Genomic DNA, 22,585 nt, shown 5'->3' with positions numbered 1-22,585 from the left:
CTCAGCAGAAGCTTGGAAGCTTCTCAGCAGAAGCTTGGAAGCTTCTCAGCAGAAGCTTGGGAGCTTCTCAGCAGAATCTTGGGAGCGTCACAGCACAAGCTTTGAAGCTTCTCAGCAGAAGCTTGGAAACTTTTCAGCAGAAGCTTGGAAGCTTCTCAGCCGAAGCTTGGAAGCTTCTCAGCAGAAGCTTGGAAGCTTCTCAGTAGAAATTTGAAAGGTTTTCAGCAGAAGCTTGGAAGGTTTTCAGCAGAAGCTTGGAAGCTTTCAGCAGAAACTTGGAAGCTTCTCAGTAGAAGCTTGGAAGCTTCTCAGTAGAAGCTTGGAAGCTTCTCAGTAGAAGCTTGGAAGCTTCTCAGTAGAAGCTTGGAAGCTTCTCAGTAGAAGCTTGGAAGCTTCTCAGTAGAAGCTTGGAAGCTTCTCAGCAGAAGCTTGGAAACTTTTCAGCAGAAGCTTGGAAGCTTCTCAGCCGAAGCTTGGAAGCTTCTCAGCAGAAGCTTGGGAAGCTTCTCAGTAGAAATTTGAAAGGTTTTCAGCAGAAGCTTGGAAGGTTTTCAGCAGAAGCTTGGAAGCTTTTCAGCAGAAACTTGGAAGCTTCTCAGTAGAAGCTTGGAAGCTTCTCAGTAGAAGCTTGGAAGCTTCTCAGTAGAAGCTTGGAAGCTTCTCAGTAGAAGCTTGGAAGCTTCTCAGTAGAAGCTTGGAAGCTTCTCAGTAGAAGCTTGGAAGCTTCTCAGTAGAAGCTTGGAAGCTTCTCAGTAGAAGCTTGGAAGCTTCTCAGCAGAAGCTTGGAAGCTTTCAGCAGAAGCTTGGAAGCTTCTCAGCAAACTGAAGCTTCTCAGCAGAAGCTTGGAGCTTGCAACAGAAGCTTGGAAGCTTTCAGCAACAGAAGCTTGGAAGCTTTTTCAGCAGAAGCTTGGAAGCTTCTCAGCAGAAGCTTGGAAGCTTCTCAGCAGACTTGAAGCTTCTCAGCAAAAGCTTGAAGCTTCTCAGCAGAAGCTTGGAAGCTTCTCAAGCAGAAGCTTGGAAGCTTCTCAGCAGAAGCTTGGAAGCTTCTCAGCAGAAGCTTGGAAGCTTCTCAGCAGAAAGCTTGGAAGCTTCTCAGCAGAAGCTTGGAAAGCTTCTCAGCAGAAGCTTGGAAGCTTCTCAGCAGAAGCTTGGAAGCTTCTCAGCAGAAGCTTGGAAGCTCTCAGCAGAAGCTTGGAAGCTTCTCAGCAGAAGCTTGGAAGCTTCTCAGCAGAAGCTTGGAAGCTTCTCAGCAGAAGCTTGGAAGCTTCTCAGCAGAAGCTTGGAAGCTTTCTCAGCAGAGCTTGGAAGCTTCTCAGCAGAAGCTTGAAGCTTCTCAGCAGAAGCTTGGAAGCTTCTCAGCAGAAGCTTGGAAGCTTCTCAGCAGAAGCTTGGAAGCTTCTCAGCAGAAGCTTGGAAGCTTCTCAGCAGAAGCTTGGAAGCTTCTCAGCAGAAGCTTGGAAGCTTCTCAGCAGAAGCTTGGAAGCTTCTCAGCAGAAGCTTGGAAGCTCTCAGCAGAAGCTTGGAAGCTTCTCAGCAGAAGCTTGGAGCTCTCAGCAGAAGCTTGGAAGCTTCTCAGCAGAAGCTTGGAAGCTCTCAGCAGAAGCTGGAAGCTTCTCAGCAGAAGCTTGGAGTTCTCAGCAGAAGCTTGAAGCTTCTCAGCAGAAGCTTGAAGCTTCTCAGCAGAAAGCTTTGGAAAGCTTTTCAGCAGAAGCTTGGAAGCTTCTCAGCAGAAGCTTGAAGCTTCTCAGTAGAAGCTTGAGAAGGCTTCTCAGAAGAAGCTTTGGAAGCTTTTCAGCAGAAGCTTGGAAGCTTCTCAGTAGAAGCTTGGAAGCTTCTCAGTAGAAGCTTGGAAGCTTCTCAGCAGAAGCTTGAAGCTTCTCAGCAGAAGCTTGAAGCTTCTCAGCAAGCAAGCTTGGAAGCTTCTCAGCAGAAGCTTGGAAGCTTCCTCAGCAGAAGCTTGGAAGCTTCTCAGCAGAAGCTTTGGAAGCTTCTCAGCAGAACTAGCTTGGAAGCTCTCAGCAGAAGCTTGGAAGCTTCTCAGCAGAGCTTGGGAGCGTCACAGCACAAGCTTTGAAGCTTCTCAGCAGAAGCTTGGAAACTTTTCCAGCAGAAGCTTGGAAGCTTCTCAGCAGCAGCTTGGAAGCTTCTCCAGCAGAAGCTTGGAAGCTTCTCAGCAGAACGCTTGGAAGCTTCTCAGTAGAAATTTGAAAGGTTTTCAGCAGAAGCTTGGAAGCTTTTCAGCAGAAACTTGGAAGCTTCTCAGGAGCTTAGAAGCTTGGAAAGCTTCTCAGTAGAAGCTTTGGAAGCTTCTCAGTAGAAGCTTGGAAGCTTTCTCAGTAGAAGCTTGGAAGCTTCTCAGTAGCGTCTTTCCATACTCCAAAAAGCAACGTTTTAAATAATCTAAAAAAGGGTATATTATAAGAGTTTTGAAAATTACAGATTTCTCACTCGTATGGTTCCTGATATCTAAAAGTCCATCAGGAATTCCTCAACAAATTTTCAAAGTAGTGCAAAAGTTTCACCTATGATTTTATTTCTTGAAATCTCACAATTTTACCACAACATATCTTTGGTAATGTGCTTAAAACTTGCGGTAAATTTCTGTAGAAATAGACCTGGCTACGCTCAGTGGAAAAGGGGATCTCCAGGGTCGGAATCAGGGAAATCGGTACAAGACACTCACTTATGTTCACAGGTCTATTTCCAGCAGGAACTCTCTCTTAGAGCATCCTCAGAAGTGTGCTCAGGATGGGTGGCATTCACAAACAACGTCTTAAGGGAAATGTGCTCAAAGGCCACACTGCCAATTCAATTAAGATCTAACGCAAAGTGAGGGAGGTTTGAAGACTCCTTTCGAGTTCGGAAACGAAGCAAATCTAAATAGTAGTGAATTATTTAACTTTCTGAAAATCCTTTAAAACACTTTGAATTTACGTGTACTAACACAATGATTAAGTGTTTTTTTGTTTAAGTGTTTTTACATAAAGATTCGTGTAAAATGGCCATTTCTTATGATCTAGCTATAACGTGACGTCACATAGTTCTACTTGCGGTTTTTACTCTTGCGTTGTGGACTTTCTGCGGACTAACGGCACCTTGAGGTGGTCGGGGTGGATTCTGCAACGGCTAATGGCGTATCGGGGCGTCCTTGGTTGGTATTCCCATTGATAGGGCACCAGGCCAGCAGGGGATCGGGTATTCCTACGTCACTCGTGGTTGGCTATCGAGGACCTGGAACTTCGGAACTTCGGATGAAGCTTCCTATTCGACGGCGGTTTTGCTCCGCGACTTCAATACCATTCACCGAATCCCAAGATGGCTTCTCTGGTCAGGCATCCAAGGACCCAAGACTTGCCTTTGTTCTGAGGGAATAAAGATGGCGTTCCTCCTCCGAACAAAGCTGCTAATTACAAAGAAAAAGGCCCCTTTGTGGACCTACCACACTAATTAGTCACACTTCACGCATTACCGCATTTTCTCCAAAACCGCATTTTTAATTAGTATTTAGGAATTAGTTTTAGATCATTTTAGACTAAATAATCTATAAATGTGCATATCGTTACCTTTTTCTTGCTTCTAACTTCAACTTATTTTGTAGTGTTTCAGATGCGCTGGACCAAGCTAGGTCACTCTACCCTAGATTAACACAATAGAATTTTAGACATTTGACCACGCTTTTCTACTAACATTACTAACCGCTTTTTAATAACTTCTTCACAATTAACATTACTAACTTTAGCTTTAAGACTTTTAATGACACTAGATCTAAAGAACAAACAAATTATTAAAAAAACTCACTACTAATATCACTTTTGCATGCGAATTATAAATTTACAACCGCCGCGCACTTACTGCTCGCTTGCACGTTGAGAGCTGAATTGAACTGGCGAGAGTTAGCTAACCGAGATCGACCCTCTAATTCCCCTAAGAAAACGAGCGAACCCGAGTATGCCGTATTTAAATATTTATGTTTCTGTGAGTATCACCGCCCCTTGATCATGCCTCTGAGTTGCTGTTTCCGCTGAGTGTCTTTTGCCGGCGTTCAAACCGCTGCCAACAGACTGCTAGTTTTGGTGAGTGATACCGCTGGAAGGATAGGAGTGTATAAGTGAGAGACAGTTGGTCTCTCACGCTGAGCATATTCCAGAGTCACATTAAGGAGTAATATTATTGTATTTGTGATGGAGTCACAAACCAAAATCATGAAACCATCGGTTGCAGACCCTTTAAAAAAATTTGTTTGGAATTTCTAAAGGTAATAAAAAATGGGTTCATTCTACTTCAATATATTCACCATCATGAAACTTTGGAGTGCATGTAATATATTATTTAAAATTTAAGTTACAAACCTTTTCAGTAAAAATTCGATCCGTTTCTACACCAATCATTTTCTATTATCAAAGAAGAAAATAAAGAACAAGATTTTTTGTAGTAGATCCTACAAAACCACTTAAACTTTTCAGTGAGGTACATTGTCAACAAGTTTCAGAAATTTTACGGTTTCAATCTTGAATTAAATTACAGGGATTCAGATTTTTTTTAAATTATGTTTAAGTTGCAATTATTTAAGAAATTACCACCAAATTTCTTTTGAACCTTTTTTTATCTGCTTCTTTAGAAATCTGATATGAAGTGAAGTAAAGCAATCCATGAAAATATTGAGATATTCCTGGAGTAGTGTTTGAACCAGAAAAATGAAGAGTAGATAAATTTGTAAATGTTATTTATGGAAGAATCCTGAGATTACTATTCGGAAAAAAATGAGTTAATTCTAGAACCTGAAAGGATACTTGATGGAACTTCTGGAGGAATTTTTCGAGAAGTTCAATCTTAGTATATCTGATGGAAATTTCTTAGGAATCTTAGGGAAACAATGATATAATTCTCTAAGAAATCCCTGAAGTAATCACGAATCTTTGAGTATTTTCGCGGAAGAGCTTTTGAAACAACAGTTGAACTATCTCTCTAAGACTTAATAGGAATGATAGAACGTGAGTGAGAACGACACGTTGCTAGCCTTCCCACATCTTTACTCTTCCACAATACAGTTATTGTGGAAGCGATGTAGGTACGATAGGCAAACAGTTTCAACACTAAATAAATCGCACTCGCTCTTCTCGCGTGTGTATTTAACATGAGATGGATGGATATGGGTTATGAAAGGGGTCCGCGTGGTCTGTAGGGATTTGAATTCTAAACTTGTAACCAACTCAGTTATTGGGTCACCAAGTGGCTCGGTAGCTTAGTTGGTAAAGCGCTCGTCTAGCATACAAGAGTCCTGGGTTCAAATCCCAGCCGAGCACGTGGATTTTTTTCATAATTTCACCCATAATTTGTCCATCTTTACCACGCGTAATGAGTTAATTAATTTAAAAGGAATGAATTTTTCCGTAGCGAAAGTTGATATTAAAATATCACTGATGTGCCGTGAAATAAGACAAAATAACGAATAATTAAAATCAGTAGAGCGGCGACACTGATGTTTGTATTCCTCTCACTGTTCGCGCTACCACAGATAACAGATGTTTATGCAAGAACAAAAATTTGTTGAAAACCTGTGTAAATATTCAAACAGAAACTCCTTGCAATCACTAGCGCCGCCACACAATGAATTGCGTCAATCAGTGGTGAATATAGGTATCTTGAAATGTTTCATATTCACCACTCACATCGCCATGGGATCTTAGCGATAACAGCGCCACCACAGTGTTGCTACTTGTGTTACCAAATAAAATGACCGTTAATTGTCTTACACAGTTTTGTAATCGGACTTGAACATCTGTTATCTGTGGCGCTACGCTGGATTCTCAAATTTTTCAAACTTTCAACACAAGCGCATGGAAGAATGGTAGTCAGAGAGCTGTCAAAACGTATGGAAAATAATGAAAATCGTGAATTGCTTACGTTAGGAAACTGAATCAAAAAAGTAGTGATTAGAAATCAAGTGTAAAGTGAATACATAACTTTTTGTGTTTAGTTCATCTTCCGTGGTGCTTTCTTCGCTTCAGGATTTCGTTTTTACTACCATTGAAAAAGAGCCATCTATTGCCTTTTCAGTTTTGAATATCGCCCTATTGTTCATGGTTCCTCCAAGGAATGAGCTAGTAATTCGATTGTGACTTACCTTGGTGAGTCCGCAATTCTGCTAAGGTAACGATATAGCTTGGTTTTCGATTCATTCTGCAGGATGCTGGATAACTTCAATAAACAAAATAATGCGTAAAAAACAATCTTCTGGAATATCGTGAATACTTGCTAAATAATGCATTGCATTGCAATATTGCAATAATGCAATCAAAAAATAATAATGATAGACAATAAGAGCAACAAGAGTACCGAATGTTGAAGTTGTGTTGTGAACAGGAGAATGAGAGATTATTTTTTCATCCAAATATGGGTAAATTTATTTACTCATAAATAGGTAAACTCACTTTACTTATAATATGAGTAAATAATACCAACTTTTCTCAGTATAATTTACCCATAAAATCCAAAACCCAAATATGGGTAAAGCAACTACCTATAAATGAGTAAACTGATCTTTGCGTGTAGTTGATTTACCCAAATATGGGTAGTGTCGGTTACTCATATTTGGATGAAAAATTGAGAAATTGTTGACAATAATGGTGCGGCAATCACAAGATGGAATTCCTATTGAGTCTTCGAGAAGGTAAGTAAGGTAAGTCATTTATTCATTGTTTTTATTGATTTTAACTTTTTCCGTTAGCGTTAGCGTAGTTACGGTATACTTCATAGATTGGATACAAGCAACAATCACGTTTCCTTTGATAACCCCATTCAGACTACCTTCAGGAACAAGGCTGGGGAGTAAACCTTGGCCCAGTCTTGAACAAGATTACCAAAATCAATATATAATAGCAATATCCTGGCCACGCCCATCTTTACCGTAACTTGGGATTGGGGAAGGAAATGTTGATGTATCACTTACTTAACGAAAGGCCACCGGCTCAGCGATACCCTCATATATGTGCTACGGAGTTGAAGTGGGAGCGGTACGGTCAAGGATTCGCTGAAAGCCAGCGATGGACCAAGAGCATTTGTCGTTTAAATGTTATTTTTTAATCTTTTGAACCGGCAATCAAAAGAGAATTAATTTGCTTATTACTTATATTGGTAATTATGTTTCGTTTTCTACTGGCAGATGTACCTCTTCTTGATTGTGATGATTTAGATTTGAGTGTCCGCTCACAAAAAATAAGCAGAACCGATCCCTACAAGGTCATTGGATTACTAATAAAATGTATAAGATTATGCTGCGCTCAAAATACGTAAAAAAACGAGATAAAAAAAAACAAAAAGCAACCACGACGCACTGCTCGCTGTGTAGCAACCGACCGTCCGGAACGCGCAAACCGTACAAAAATGTCGATCTTTGTAATTAATCGTAATTAACGTTCAAAAAACGAGAGCTCATTAGTCGCGAAAGAAAAAATCGGTTCTAGGAGCCGCAACGTATAGCGAAATTCTTCACTTCTTTATGCTAACGTAAAGATCAAGCTAATCAAACTTCTTTATGCTAACGTAAAATTATTGAAGTAAAAGTAATCTGGTTCCATTTGTAATGGAACGAACTACCGGATCAAATCTTAGGTATTATGTGCTTATTCTTCCCGATCTCGTACGCCTCGTTTGCTGGAACCACAGATAACAGATGTTTATGCAAGAAAAAAATTTGTTGAAAACCTGTGTAAATATTCAAACAGAAACTCCTTGCAATCACTAGCGCCGCCACACAATGAATTGCATCAATCAGTGGTGAATATAGGTATCTTGAAATGTTTCATATTCACCACTCACATCGCCATGGGATCTTAGCGACAACAGCGCCACCACAGTGTTGCTACTTGTGTTACCAAAAAAATGACCTTTTATTGTCTTACACAGTTTTGTAATCGGACTTGAACATCTGTTATCTGTGCTGGAACAATCACATCACCGGAAATACATTCGTATGTCAATTCACTAAATCTTCCACTATCACTTTCAATACTTGTAACAAAAACCAATAGAAGAAGCTTTAAGTTCAAGCAGAAAATGAGAAGCTGTCCGGGTGGCGTTGTGCCAGCTGAACCACCAGCGGAATCGCGAAAAATCGAAAAACGTGACAAGCAGATTAAAACGCATCCGCTCCGCGTAAGGCCTACTCCGCTCCTCCTTTAATTGATTTTAACATTGATCAAAAGATGCTGGCCGAAGACGTCTTCGTACGTACGTCTCAACGGATAATTGGAATTCTGGAAGCTCTTAAGCGAGGAGCAATTCCATTTGAAAAATGGTACAGAGTGGGGCAGTGGTCTTTTAAAATGTTATTACTCGATCTCATCAAGTTTATTTATTATTAAAATTTGAATTGTTATGTCAATCTCAATTTTCCAATTCAATGGATCATTGAAGGTAGATTTTGTCAGTGCTCACCCGCATCAAAAACAAAGGCGCCATTAGGGGGACATGGGCAAGAAGACACCCGGGCAACAAGTGCCACCTCTAATTTCACGTAGTTCAAATCAATTTTTTGATGTTTAACGCAGGATAAGTGTAAATGAGTACTAATTGAGGTTGTGTGAATATACAGTTAAAACATGTTTAGTACAAAAAATTAGAAAAATGTCTTTAACTCACCAACGCAAAATATGCGAAAATATTATAAGAATGTTAGACTGGAAAACACAGTTTGACTCCCAATAAATACAAAACATATTGATTTTTTCCGCTCAGTATTGATGATTTTCAATTGTTTAATATAGCTGTGAGGATTTTTTTTTCGAAAAAAGTCCTTTGACATAAATTTTACATATATTAATAACAGTATGTCTTATGGGGCAAGAGGGACACCGCAATTTTCTCATATAAAATCAAATGAACTTTTTATTTTTCTTGTTTAATATTGCATTAAATCAATGTTTCCTCTAAATAAAATCAAAATAACCATCTTGGAACATTCAAAATGGGTTTTCTGAAATTTTTACTACAGTCAATAAGATGAAAACTAAATTAATTTCGTTAAATTACTTTGTAACTATCAGTCAACTTTTATCCCCCTCAGGTTTTTATCTTTACTTACTCTACAATGTATCGTTTAGGCGGGGGAAATAAATAATATACAAAATTTGTGCATTTGCTCTGGTGGTTTTCTTGCCCCATATCGAGTGGCACTCTTGCGCGTGCGGGCTCGTTTCAAAAACGCGCATAAGAAGGGACATTTTCAAAAAATCTCAAATCATCATGTGTTTTTGAAATCGATTGATTACATAATTAGAAAAGAGGTGAGCTTGCCCCTACACTGGGAATAATCTCCAAAAATTGTGCTAATCAACCATGATTTGACCTATATATCTTAAGGTGTCCTTCTTGCCCCCAGCCCCCTATATGGGATTTAACATTGTGACCACGGGAATTTGACGCTTTTGGGGAATCTGACAGTTTTGGATTGTTCACGTTAACTTATAACTACTCATTAATGTGGGCTTAAGCTGGGTAAGGCGCATAATGACGAAATTGATTTTAGTGTGCTGTTGCTCAAAAGTTACACGATTCCCTGAAATATGCAAGTAAATGAGTAAACAATTGTGTAAGCCATTCAATAAAAGGAGAAACTATCTTCAACGTGTTTTTATTGTAAGCTACGGTGAAATCGTCTTTTGTTGGCCCCCTGATTTTGTGACAGCATGCAGTTCTGTTCAAACACACAAAGGCTACGGTGGGCGCTATCTATGCTTTCATAGCAGCTCGTTTTAAGCTATTTTAATGAGCCCCATTTTCTAAATGATAATAAATCTGTCATAAATAAATAAAATTAAATTACTCATATTTGCGTATTGTTTCAATAATTTTTCCTGCGCTCGAAATTTCCGTATTTGGGTAATGACAGTTTACCTATGTATGGGATAACCCCCACTTTACCCATAAAACGGGTGTGTGGTACTTTTCGGCGATTATGAGTAAACTTTACCTATATTTGGGGTAGAGAACTGATCTTAGGTGTAGGTCGGGGTAGGTCGTACGTTGGGCAGCCCTACTCTGAATGCAAAGTTGCTAGAATAAGGACGTTAGCAACATGATCGATTTCGCTGCATCGATAAGCCATTTAAACGAGACGTCGAATGCGTTTTCTGGCGGGCCGCTCATTGTTGTGTTTGAAAAACTAGCCTGATATCTGAATTGCGCTGGGCCCTTTTTTGTTGGCGATGACGGTCCATCTCTTTCAGCGCATGTTTCTTCCCGGTTTACATGTATTACAGGTAACGTAGATGAAAAATATCTTCCCTGCCTACTGGATTTAAATTTTAATGCGAAAATTAAAAACTTTGATGCAGTTGCCACCAGCGCCATTGTTTGAATATGCTCCTTCTAAATGTAGCGCTAGAAGAAACTTAAATAAATCGGCCCGCCAGAAACTTTCAAAGCGGATAAACAAATGGAAACCATATGATTCGAAACGTCTCATAAAATGGCTTATTCTGTCTTCCGTGCATAAAGGTGACAAGATGTAAGGAATGATACACAAATTATGTCACGCAAAATTTCAACTATTTAGACCAGTGATTCCCAAACTTTTTAAACTTTCGCCCCCTTGAGGCCAATATTTATCTGAAATCGCCCCCCTGATATGTGATTCAAATATTTGTCTTCGCCAAAAAATGTCTTCGATTCGCATAGAATCATTGGTTGGTTTGACTTATTATGTAACGGAGATTTTGGTTTTAGACCCTTGGTGGTTGCTCCGTAGGTGTTTCATACTGAGAAATTGAACTATTTAAATATATTCTTGAATACTCGATAAAACCCACACATTTTGGAAGGTCCGTATTCTTTCATTGTGATTGCATACTGATTTATCTGCTAAATATTTCTAAGATTATTTCAATAATTTTCCAGAAATTGTGCATAATAAATGCTTAACGTTTCTTTGCTACGCTTTTTTATCCAATCTAAAACCCTAATATTTGGAAAATCCAGAATGGTTGTCAACTAATTTTTTCAACGCAATATACCAAAATAGTTTGTTTTTAGATTTTTTTCGGGACGTTCTGAAGGTTTCAATATGACGGATCTCTGATATTTCTTCAAATATATCTTTAAAATAGAGTGTTGTTTCGTCTTTCAAAATTGAGTGGTTTTGTCGTTGGAATCCGATTTGTGTCTGCCATTTTTTTTAATTTGGTTTTATACCATAAGAAATATAAGAACGAGTGCAACAGTAACTTAAAAATGGATACTGTGAGCTTCCTAACCTCCAAGCTTCCCATAGAAAAAAAAAATCCTTTTATAAAATATTTTATATAATCATTTGCAAAAATTTTCTAAAAATTCTCAGATGCAGATCTTGTACATCCAAAATATGTTGGGCGTTTTAATTGTTATCTATGACAAATAAGTTCAACCTTCTGAAAACCTAAATATCGATAATTCTTTAAATTGCACATGATTTAAAAAAAAAAACCTGCATGCATAACACTGACATTTTGTGTTTGACAATCATCAAGTAATGTCTTTTGATAACTTAAAATGACCATGATTAGAGATATAACGATCTATGGTAAAATAGTCCTGGAATTAGTCAAGTTTGGATTTGATTATCCTTCAGATGTGTGTCCTCTAAAGGTTATTTGTAATTATTATCAAATGCTCCCGTGTTAGCTTTTTCGCCCCCTTCCTGGATTTTTTCGCCCCCAAATTCTGTTTTACAAATTTTCGCCCCCTTGAGCTTGAAAATCGCCCCCGGGGGGCGAATTCGCCCACTTTGGGAATCACTGATTTAGACCCTGTAGTGAAACAACGTCTTCAGCTTTCAGTGGTTTATTACAAAATGAACATCCCTAACTGCCAATCTTATCTTTTACCCTAAGTCTGCCTACTATGATCTTACTACAGACCCCCTTCCCCCTTTGTCACGTTTTTTGTATGAGTCCTCCGATATTTTTGTAAGGCTAGTCACGCTTGGCTTGACCCCCCCCCCCCCCTCGGAGCCGTGACGTAATTTGTGTATGACACCTAAGTTTGAATGAACTATTTCATTATAGAACGCTAAACAGCGATGCAATCCTGAGTCCCGGTGTTAAAAAAAATGACAGAAAACATGCGGCTTGTCGCCTTTATTCACGGAAGAGTAGGTCGATGAGGAGAAATCGATCATGCTAATTACGACGCGCTTATTCTAGCACACGCTTGAATTGTGGTTTGCTTCGATATTGACTTTTGAACTCGAATACTCTTATGAAATGCAATATTTCAATAATTCGAATTGGAATTGCTTGCTGGGAAATGCTTTTCCTAGAACTTTACCAATGATCGGCATATATTTATGTGTAGTTCCCATCTATGAGAAAAGAACAACCGAAGCAAATCGAGCCTTCTTTTGATCGATTCTTCGTCGAACCCTAATTTACGATTTCTTTCCTTCATACAGCCACATCATGCTGCATCATGCATGGTTAACCAAAACTGAAATGTGGCCTTCCTTCCGTCCCGAAAATAAACGGTTAATTTTTACTCGCAAACTAATTACCACCGAAAGATACATTGAGACGTAGGGAGAGAGAGAGAGCGATGCATGCTAGCTAACCAAAGTAGCCACTGATGCACGAAGACCATGCAGCAACCGCCCGGCAAAAGCGTCGAAGGTGGCAACGGCAGGGCCTACTATGTGTGCAAAATTTTTGAAAGTGACCAGCATGGTTGAACAGCATAATCTGTATAAAACTGCTTCCTCAGCACCCGGAAAGGCACAGTCCGCGAACAGTCCTCGTCCGACTTAGATCAACCAGGAGGTTCGCGCTTAGAGAAGCACTCAATAGTTCTATCAAGTGTTGTCCGTTGCTTTGCAAAGTTCATCGAGTTCAACAATGAAGGCCTTTGTAAGTAGTTTGGAGGGAAAGTGTGATTAAAAGAAGCATACGTATGGACTATTTAAAGTGAGTTTAAGTGAAGTCGAAGAATACTCATAGATTGTTGTGGTTACTTCTTGCTCCTTCCAGGTGTTGGGATCAGTGCTGCTGGTGGCTTCGGTATGCTCCGGATCATACATTCCTCACGATACTCCTGAAGTGGCCGCTGCCAAGGCTGCTCACTTTGCGGCTCATGCTGCTGCCGGAGTCGGTTCAGGTGGCCATCACTGGGATCACCACGAAGCCCCTATTCAGAAGTGGCACGGACCGATCCACATTCCAAAGATCCACAAGGGCGTCCCAGTCGAAACCCCCGAAGTTCAGCATGCCAAGGCATTCCATGCTGCCGCTTATGCCAAGGTCGCCGGATACGCTCACCACGATGACCATTTATGAATGAACACCATGACGCCCACCACGTCCCAGTTCATCATGAAGGCGGAGCCTGGCACGGACCCATCCATATCCCAAAGATCCACAATGGAGTCCCAGTCGAAACCCCTGAAGTTCAGCATGCCAAGGCTTTCCACCTGAACGCTCTGGCCAACGCTGGTGCTCACTCCTACGGACCTTCCTCTTGGGCCGAACAAGGTCAAGGACACGAAGATGATGGCTCCTACAAACCCCATTTGTACGAGTCGGAACAGTACTAAATAAGTCCCCATTCCACCAATGCCAAACCTCATAGGAATTAGCCACTTGTAAAATACTCATCACTCTGTCCATGCCTGATGCCTTGGAGCGATTACTGTAAAAAAACGACAGCATTTCACAAACGCATGTGCACGCGCCGTATTCTTCACCACAACTATTGAGTGCCTCGTATAATTGTCAAACCGGAAGAATTCTCCCACAAATATCATGCAGCCGACCATCGAAGTCAACATCCATCGAAGTAGCCTGCGCCTGAAGTCCCGATTTGTGGGAGTAGCTTCAAACGAACGCTTAGAAACGCCAGATCGATCGAAGACTGCTTAGATCCAAGTCTGTACAAGGTTCAAGAGCAACATCTAAAAATCTCGACGAGATTCCAAAGAAAAAGAAGAACATAGAGAAGAAGGCCATGTGAGACGACGACACCTTTTCGCACAGCCGTGTACCTGCCTTGTAATTGAAACTGTTAAATGAACTGAACGATAAATACTACCAAATGCAAAGCAAAGATTTAAAGAATCCTACCTTTTGTGCTCTTCTCACTGCAAACCGATCTGTGATGACATTTCGTTTCTTTCCAATTTGGCATCAAACTTACAGAGTTTCACGCAAGAGAGATTGCTGACAGCTCTGGTGTCTACATTTTCAAAGCTGTGTGTTAATCATAGAAAAAAAAAACACTTGCTACACGCCTTTGCAGGTTCAGGCACTAAATGAGTAAACAAGTTGATAAGCCAAGGGAAAAGGATGTACAGTAGAGTGATACAAATTTTAAAATTTAGGCTCCCCTATGCTTAAACGATTTTTATTATGGTAAATAGCATCCTCCCAAGTTTGAAGTGATTCGTAACAAATTTGACTGTGCACACGCCATTTGAAGTTTATATGGAGATTACTATGAAAAACGCCAACTTTTTGTGTGCAGGCCTCTATCTCTTCGATATAATATTCTATGGAAAAGTGAAAAACCTCTGCTCATGCACAATCCTTTCAGCTACAACTTTGCTGAAGACCACATTTTGATAGGACTTAAGGGTGAATTGCTATTCCTTAATCAGAAACTGGGTTTGCATTTTGCATGCTTAACCAACTGCTCGGCAGGCAACATCGGTGCTCCTGGCGGGTAGAATAGATCAAAGTAATCCAGGCTACTATGTTCTACAGCTAAACAGCAGTGTTGCTCAAAAAGTAATTGAATGATCATCTCAGCATGATTTAGACTTTGTTATCACTAATAACAAATTATCCTTACATCCCACCAAAATGTGGTCTTCGGCAAAGTTGTAGCTGGGAAGTTTTCACATGAGATGAATGTGTTCACTTTTCCATAGATTATTATGACGAGCAGTTAGAGGACTGAACACAAAAGGTTTGCCTTTTCCATAGTAATTTCCATATAAACTTCAAATAGCGTGTGTACAAAAGAATTTCTTCCGAATCACTTCAAATTTGGGTCACTTTTTCAATAATTGACATCGTTTAAGCATAGGGGAGCAAAAACTTCAAAATTTGCATCAGTCTAATGTACAGTCGACTCTCCACATCTCGATGTTCTACATCTCGATATCTCTCCTTATGTCAATGATTGCTTCGGTCCCTTCATTCTGCATACGATTTCTCTCTCCATATTTCGATATCCTCCTTATCTCGATATCTCCATATCTCGATGTGTTCCTGTTGATTTTTGTTCCCAATTTTCTCTCCATATGTCGATATGAACATTATCTAAGGTTACTAGACCAGATTTAAGCGATTCAGAACAATTTGGAAACTCGAAATGAAGTTTGTTTGTTTATTGTTTCCCTAGTAACGGAGTGATTTTCAATCTAGTGTTCATTAAATCAATATTCTTTGTCTCGATCACTCCCTATCTCGATGGTCCTTTCGATATCGAGATGTGGAGAGGCGACTGTATTATTTATTTTTAAGAAAGGGTTTATAGGCCTCTGCACTGTTTTGATTTTGTATGGGATTTTGACATGTACTGGCCTTGTTGTTTACAAATTTCATGGGAGAATGAAAGAGATGGATGGATTTTTGTGCAGAGCCCCATTCGCTCATAAAAAATAAAGTAGTCCATTTTACGAGACGTTTTTGACCAGCTGATCGCTTATTTTATGAATAAAAATTTGACAGGATGCGGTTTCGTAACGTGTGAAAGTACCGTAAAGTGCCGTAATTCAGCGCAGTTAACGAATAAAACATTTCAAATGCTTATTTAAAAATTAGTTTTGCATCAACAAAAAAGCTTTATGGGTGGATCGCTAGCAAATCTGTTTTAGATTATGGCAAAAATATAAACTAGACTGTATTCACACGTTACAATTGTGATTTTTTTTAAATAGTTCACTCGTTGAAATTGCTTAATTCCGCGCATTTTTTCAACGCTTTTCCATATTCCGCGCAGAAGAATGCCTAATTCCGCGCACTTGCAAAACAATTAAATTAACATTAATTTTGTATAAGGCAGCATTCATTCATTACGTAACGCTGAAATTGAACATTTTCAACCCCCTACCCCCCTCCACAACACTTTTTGTATGAAAAAAAGTAATGTTTTGTATGAGCCGTAACGTAGACTTTTTTATAATTTTTTGACTATCACATGAAATAAGGATAAACATTTGTTATAGTCTTTTCCTGAGACGAGACTCGAGAAGACGGTCTTCTTATTCTGTCATTGCTGAGTTTTTTACTTATTCCTCTGTGTTTGTATCAATCATGCGCAAACCCTCACATGAACATCCCAGCAAATATGCAATTGCGATTGCATCACACCGAAACATAAAAAGCCTTTGAAGTGAAATTTTATGCCAGAAAAAGTTGCAGACATTTGAAACAACCTTAGTCTTGTGTTTAGATTTATCAGCAGCTTTGGAAAAACTGCTCCGAACACTGAGGTTTTTATAACAGTTTATTTTGAATACAATACTTTTCAATTTTTCAGCATTTGGACGTTTCGCGACTGCGGAGACGTTGATATTTTTTCCTTTTCCATGTCAGCTTTGGGGTTGCATGTTATTCCAGAAGAAATTTCAAAAAAAATATGCAGTTTGGCGAAATCGCCCCGACTACCTCTACACACTTAAATTATTTTACCGTAATCTCAACAGCTGATCAGTTCGGTAAAATAAAACACCGTAATTCCGTCGAAATTCAACGGATTGCGGTAAAATTTTACCGAAAACTGTAAAAAATTACCGTACTCCGTTAATTTATTTCACTGACATTTTCAGCTGTTGGGATTACGTTGAATTTCAAGGATTCCTGTTAAATAATTTAAGTCTGTATATTCGTATTGTGCACTGTTCATACAATAACAAATGTTTATGGACCTTGGTTTTGGACAAACTTTTCCTCCCACCATGAATGACCACGTGGTTTCTGAACGGCCGCTAGTTTCCCTGTAAGTGGGCTTTCCCGATATTCCGGTTGTTTGCGAAACGTATTTATGCATGAAAATACTTTCTCAGATAAATATTCAGCTGTGAAGACCAATATAACATGTTTTACTTGTTTGTTGTTCTGTAAATAGCAGTGCGCGGAATTAGGGACTTATGAAAAATGACGTGCCCTAATGCCGCGCAATACTTTTTGGGATAAATCTCAAAAATTATGCTAATATTTAATAAGATTTCATAGAAGCATCATGAAACACATCGGTAGCAAGTAGTTTCATAGAATATTGCATAAATAACAAAACATTTTCAATATAAAATTCACGTTTGTTTGTGTTCTACAGTCTTAGCACGGACGCTAAGGAAATTGAAAAAATGGCGTCTGCTCAGACGGGCCTCCACTGATTATTTTTTTACGCCGCGAAAAATTGCTCTATTTACTTTTATTTGTGATTCAAACTTATTCTAAATCAAAGTAGCATCAAAAGGCGTTAAAAGTTGCTGCAGTATTGATGTGTATTTCCATATGTAAATAATTTTGTATGAAATGCGCGGAATTAGGCAATGCGCTGAATTAGGGCACTTTACGGTAACAGCAATATGATCAGTGTTGTCGTTTCGTAAAATGGACTATTTACACCGTCTTCAACCGAAGGCTGCACAAACTGAACAATAATTTGGTAATGGACAACACAAAACACCCAGTGATGAATTTTTCGTTTGACGAAAAGATTCCTGCGACTGGAGCGGGAATCGAATCCACGCCTCGTGGCATTCACAGTTCATCTAAACGTTTGACGCCGTTAACCCTCAAAGTTTACTCTTCTCAATGACCAGTTCATCCTCATTCATTCTAGGAGAAATGTATTAAATTTGTTCGATAAGAAGTATATGAATGCGGATGAACTGGTCGTGCAAAATTTAATAGTTTTCCTAACAAAATGGTCTATTCCACCGGTGAACTGAATTCACTCGATCCATGAATTTTGACGCTTGAGCGGGCTCGGAACATGTGGAGAGCATTTGGAAGCATGCACCGCTCAAGTGTCAACATTCTTGGACCGAGCTCCCCGTATAACCCATTTCCCCGAAAATGTTTTGGCACTAATAACTGTCTTAACCTTACATTATGTAGCCCACAGACACTCAGACGGTTTGACCAACATTGACTCCGCCCCCAGGTTGATGCTCATGTTGGTGCTATGTTTGAACGTGTGTGATGCTGCTTGACGAACCAATTTGACAGTTTGTGAAATACGTTTGATGGTTGACGAATCGGTCGGCCAAAATCAAACGAGTTTTGATTTCACTCAAACCGCTAGCGGGCGGAGCAAAGTGTTTGAAGAACTGATCGTACCGTCTGTAGGGATGTTGCACGAACATCGTCGTCGGCATGTCAAATTGTAGCTTCGACATCCCATGAACTGCCGATGCCAGATGGGTGGCAAGTCAAAATGCGTGAATTTAAACAGCGTCCAGTAATGTTGATCTAGCAAATGTGCGCTCTTGTGATGTTTCTATTTACTCCACTGCCGTTTACCCACAATCTTTAAACTATTCCTTTAGCAAATACACCAGCAGCTCTACCGGATTCCACCTAAAGTTCAGTACGGAACTCCTCCAAGGATTGTACCAGGAATTCCTACAAGGAATCCATCATGAATTTTTCCAGGAATGGGATTTCTTTTAAATTTCTTTCAAGGATTCTATCAGAGGTACTTCTACAGATTCAATCATGAGTTCTACGAAAGATCACATCAGCAGTTCTATAAGGGTTTCCATTAGGAATTTCTCTAGGGATTCCATCGGAGGTATCTCTAGGAATTCCATCAGAAGTTCCTTCAGGGATTACATCTGGAATTCTTCCAGGGATTCCATTAGGAGTTTCTTCAGGAATTCTACCTGGAACTTCTCTAGGAATTCCATCAGGAGTTCCTCAAACAATTCTATCAGAAATTTCTCCAAGGATTTCACCAGGAGTTCCTTCAGTGATTCCACCTTGGAATTCCTCCAGGGATTCTGTTTGGAATTCCTCTAGGGATTCCAACAGGAGTTCTTCTAGGGATCCTATCAGGAATTCCTCCAGGGATTCCATCAAGAGTTCTTATCAGGAGTATTTTTAGGGCTTCCATCAGAGTCCTCCTGGGGATTTAATCAGCAGTTCCTCCAGGGATTGCATCCAAAGTGTCTTCTGAGATTTTACCAGGAATCCTTCAAGAGATTATATTAGGAGTTCCTCGACGAATTTAATCAGGATTTCTCCTAGGGATATCATAAGGAATCCCTTAATTTCTCCAGGGATTTCAACAGGAGTTCCTATAGGAATTCCATCAGGAAAGATTCTGGGAATATATCAGAAGTTCCTCAAATTATTCCATCAGGAATTCCTTCAAGAATATCTTTGGGAATTCCTCCAGGGATTCCATCAGAAGGTCCTATAGGGATTGTATCAGGAGTCCCCCGAGGAATTCTATCAGGATTTTTTCAAGACATATCATAAGGAATTCCTCTATTTTTATTTAGGATTTTATCAGCAGTTCCATCAGGAATCTTATCAGGAATTTCTCCAAGAATTTCATCACGAGTTTCTAGGTATTCCATCAGGAGCTCGTAGGGATTCCATCAGGAGCTCTTCAAGGGATTTTATTAGAAGTTCCTCCAATGATTCCATCTGGAATTCCTTCAATGATATCTCTAGGAATTCTTCAGGAGTTGCTCCAGGGATTTCATTAATAGTTCCTTCTGAGATTCCATTTGGAATTCTTCCAGAAATTCTATCAAGAGTTCCTCCAGAGATTATAACAGGAGTTCCTCGAGAAATTTCATCAGGATTTCTTCTAGGGATATCATAAAGAGTTCCTCTAGGGATTCTATCAGGAGTCCCATCAGGAATCTTATAAGGAATTCCTCCAGGGATTCACCAGGAGTTCCTCTAGAGATTACATCAGAAATTTCTTCAGAGATTCGACCTGGAACTCCTATAGGGATCACATCATAAGTTCTTCTAGGGATTACATTATGAGTTCTTCTGGGGAATGCATCTGGCGTTCTTCTACGGATTTCACCAGGAGTTCCATCAAGGATTTCATTAGAAGTTCCTTCAGATATTCCATCTAGAATTCTTCCAGGGATTATATTCAAAAGTTTCTGGAATTATATCACGAGCTCCTTTAGAGATTCTGCCTGGAATTCCTACAGGGGTTCTTCCAGAAGTTTCTTTCCGTCAGGAGTTCTTTTGAAGGTTGCACCTGGAATTTCTCTAGAGATAATATAAAGGATTGCTTAAAGAATTCCACCAGGATTTCTTCTTGGGATTTTATAAAGAGTTTTGCCAGGCATGTTACCAGCAATCTCTCCAGGAATTCTTCCTAAGATTTTACCGGAAATTTCTCATAAGGATTTTATCAACAAAATTACTCTAGAGATTCTATCGGGAATTTCTCAAAGAATTATCACGGAATATCTCCAGAGATTCTTGAGGATTTCCTGGAATCAATTCTGCAATTTTACCAAAAATTTCTTATAAAGATTTCACAAGTAATTTGGGAATCCATCAGTATATCCCCAAGTGACTCTATGAGGAGATCCTCCTAGGATTCAAAAAAAAAGAATTCCTTCAGGGATTCCTCTGAGAATTCCTTCAGTGAATCCACCAGAAATTGGTTCGAAAATTTTGCTAGGATTTCCTCAAGGGATTCCAACTAAAAATTCTCCTGATTCCACCAGAGGTTCATAAATGGATTGGATCAGGAATTCGCTCAGGCAATTCTCCATGATTTCCATCAGGAAAATCTTCAAGGATTTCAGCTGAAATTATCATGGGGGTTCCACTAAAAATTCTTTAATGAACTTCACCAATTTTTTTTCCGGTGGTTTCACTGGGATTTCAAAAAAATCTTCTAGAAGTTCTTCCAAAACATTATGGAAAAAATCCTTAAGTTCCTTCAGAGACTTCATCAGTATTTTCTCTAACTATTTTTTTTTCGGAATTCCAGAAAATACTTCAATGCTTTGACTAGGATTTCCCTTCTTAGAATTTTTCAGGATTATCAGATATTCCTCCAGGGTATTATTAAAAAATATCCACAATTTCAAATGATTTTTTTTTTCTGGAAACCACGAGAGAATCGACCAGGGATTTCACGAAATTCTGAACTAAAAATGCTTTCTTTATCTACTCTAAATATTCCATTAAAAAGACATCTTCAAAATTGCATAACATTATTCCTCCATGGATTCCACTTATATTTACTCAGAAGGTTATACAAAGCATTTCTCTGAATGCCGTCAGGTTGAATCCTTTGAAGTATTTTTTTGGAAAATTTCTGGAAAAAATCATAGAATAATTTATTGTGAAATCCTTGTAAAAATCACCAAAGAAAACACTGGAGACAGCCTTTGTGGAAATTCCTTAATACATCTCTGGAAGAACTTTTAATGCAATCCCTGAAGAAGTTCCTACATGATTCTCTAAGGCAATTCCTGGTGGATTCCTTTGAAAAAATCCTCTAAGAAATGCTGAAAGAAAATGATGGATAAATTCCTTTAGGAATCCTGGTAGATTCTTGAAGAAATTCCTTCAAAAATTCAAGGTAGAATGCCTCGTAGGTTCCCTTAAGGGATACAAGGAAGAATCTTTGAAGGAAAAACTGGAAGAATTCATAAAACAATCTATTGAAGATTCCCTAGAAGAATCCCCTGAAAGTAATCTGGGGGAACTTCTCGAAAAATTGCAAGCGGAATTTCTGAAGGAATTCCTGGTGAAATCCCGTGTATGAAGTTTTTTTTTTAATTCTTTTGCAGTATTTCTTACTGAATTCCCAGAGGCTTCCTGGTGGAATTCCTGAAGGAATTCCTTAATAAATCTTTGTCGAAATTTTGAGTACAATCACTGTAAAAATTCCTGTAAAAGTATTTCTGTAGGATTTTTTGAAGGAATTTCTAGCAAAAATCGTGTAGGAAGAATGTTTAGATTAATCACTGAAGGACTTTTAGAAGTATTCCTAGGGAAAGATTTTTGATGCATAGGAGAAATTCCTGGCGGAATTTTTGATGGAATTCCTGTCATAATTCCTTGAAGAGAGGGGGGTTGGTTATTCATTGAGCAATCTCTCTGAAAATTTCTAGATGAATTCTTGGGGGAAGCGCAGGAAAAAAAAAAACCTTTAAAGAATCTATATAGAATTTCTTGAAGTTTCGCTGAAAAAAAATCCTAAATTAATCTTTGGAGGATATTTTCGTGGAATTCTTGAAGGAAGCATTGAATGAATAAATCCGTTGGGAAGTTTTTGGATAAATCTCTGGAGGACTCTGTAGAAACAAAATTACAAGAAAGAATCGCTGAAGATATAACTTTGGTGGAATTTAAGGAGGATTCCTAGAAGAACCCCTAAAAAAAGCTCTGGTGAAATCCTTATGGGAATTTCTGGTGATATATTTATTGAGAAGTATCTGAAAGAATTTGAATGATTGATGAAATCCTAGGATATAATTTTAAGAGGAATTCCTAAAGAAATCTTTGAAAAATTGTTATAGCAATCTCAGGAAGAATTCTTGGAGTCAGCTTTGAAGTAAACTCTGAAAAATTACTGAAAAAATCACTTGAGGATTTTTTTGATCTTTGAG

General features: G+C 39.0%; 1 protein-coding gene and 1 long non-coding RNA gene across 2 annotated transcripts; one reads left to right on the top strand and one right to left on the bottom strand.

The window, feature by feature from the left end:
- Positions 1–2,999: 2,999 nt before the first annotated feature.
- Positions 3,000–3,785, bottom strand: LOC110680499. The gene is made up of 3 exons (XR_002502901.1): positions 3,700–3,785; positions 3,567–3,639; positions 3,000–3,438 (listed from the first exon to the last, which is right to left on the bottom strand). It is a non-coding gene; the product is annotated as an uncharacterized LOC110680499 (long non-coding RNA).
- Positions 3,786–12,762: 8,977 nt separating this feature from the next.
- LOC110680503 (cuticle protein 2-like) lies at positions 12,763–13,304 on the top strand. The gene is made up of 2 exons (XM_021856300.1): positions 12,763–12,878; positions 12,999–13,304. Exons 1-2 carry the CDS (start codon positions 12,867–12,869, stop codon positions 13,302–13,304), a joined length of 318 nt encoding a protein of 105 aa, XP_021711992.1. The 5' UTR covers positions 12,763–12,866.
- The last annotated feature ends 9,281 nt before the right edge of the window (positions 13,305–22,585 follow it).

This window comes from Aedes aegypti, unplaced genomic scaffold, assembly GCF_002204515.2.
Source record: "Aedes aegypti strain LVP_AGWG unplaced genomic scaffold, AaegL5.0 Primary Assembly AGWG_AaegL5_hic_scaff_14_PBJ_arrow, whole genome shotgun sequence".
In the NCBI taxonomy this organism is placed as follows: Eukaryota; Metazoa; Arthropoda; class Insecta; order Diptera; family Culicidae; genus Aedes; species Aedes aegypti.
This window is presented reverse-complemented; position numbering and strand designations above follow the sequence as displayed.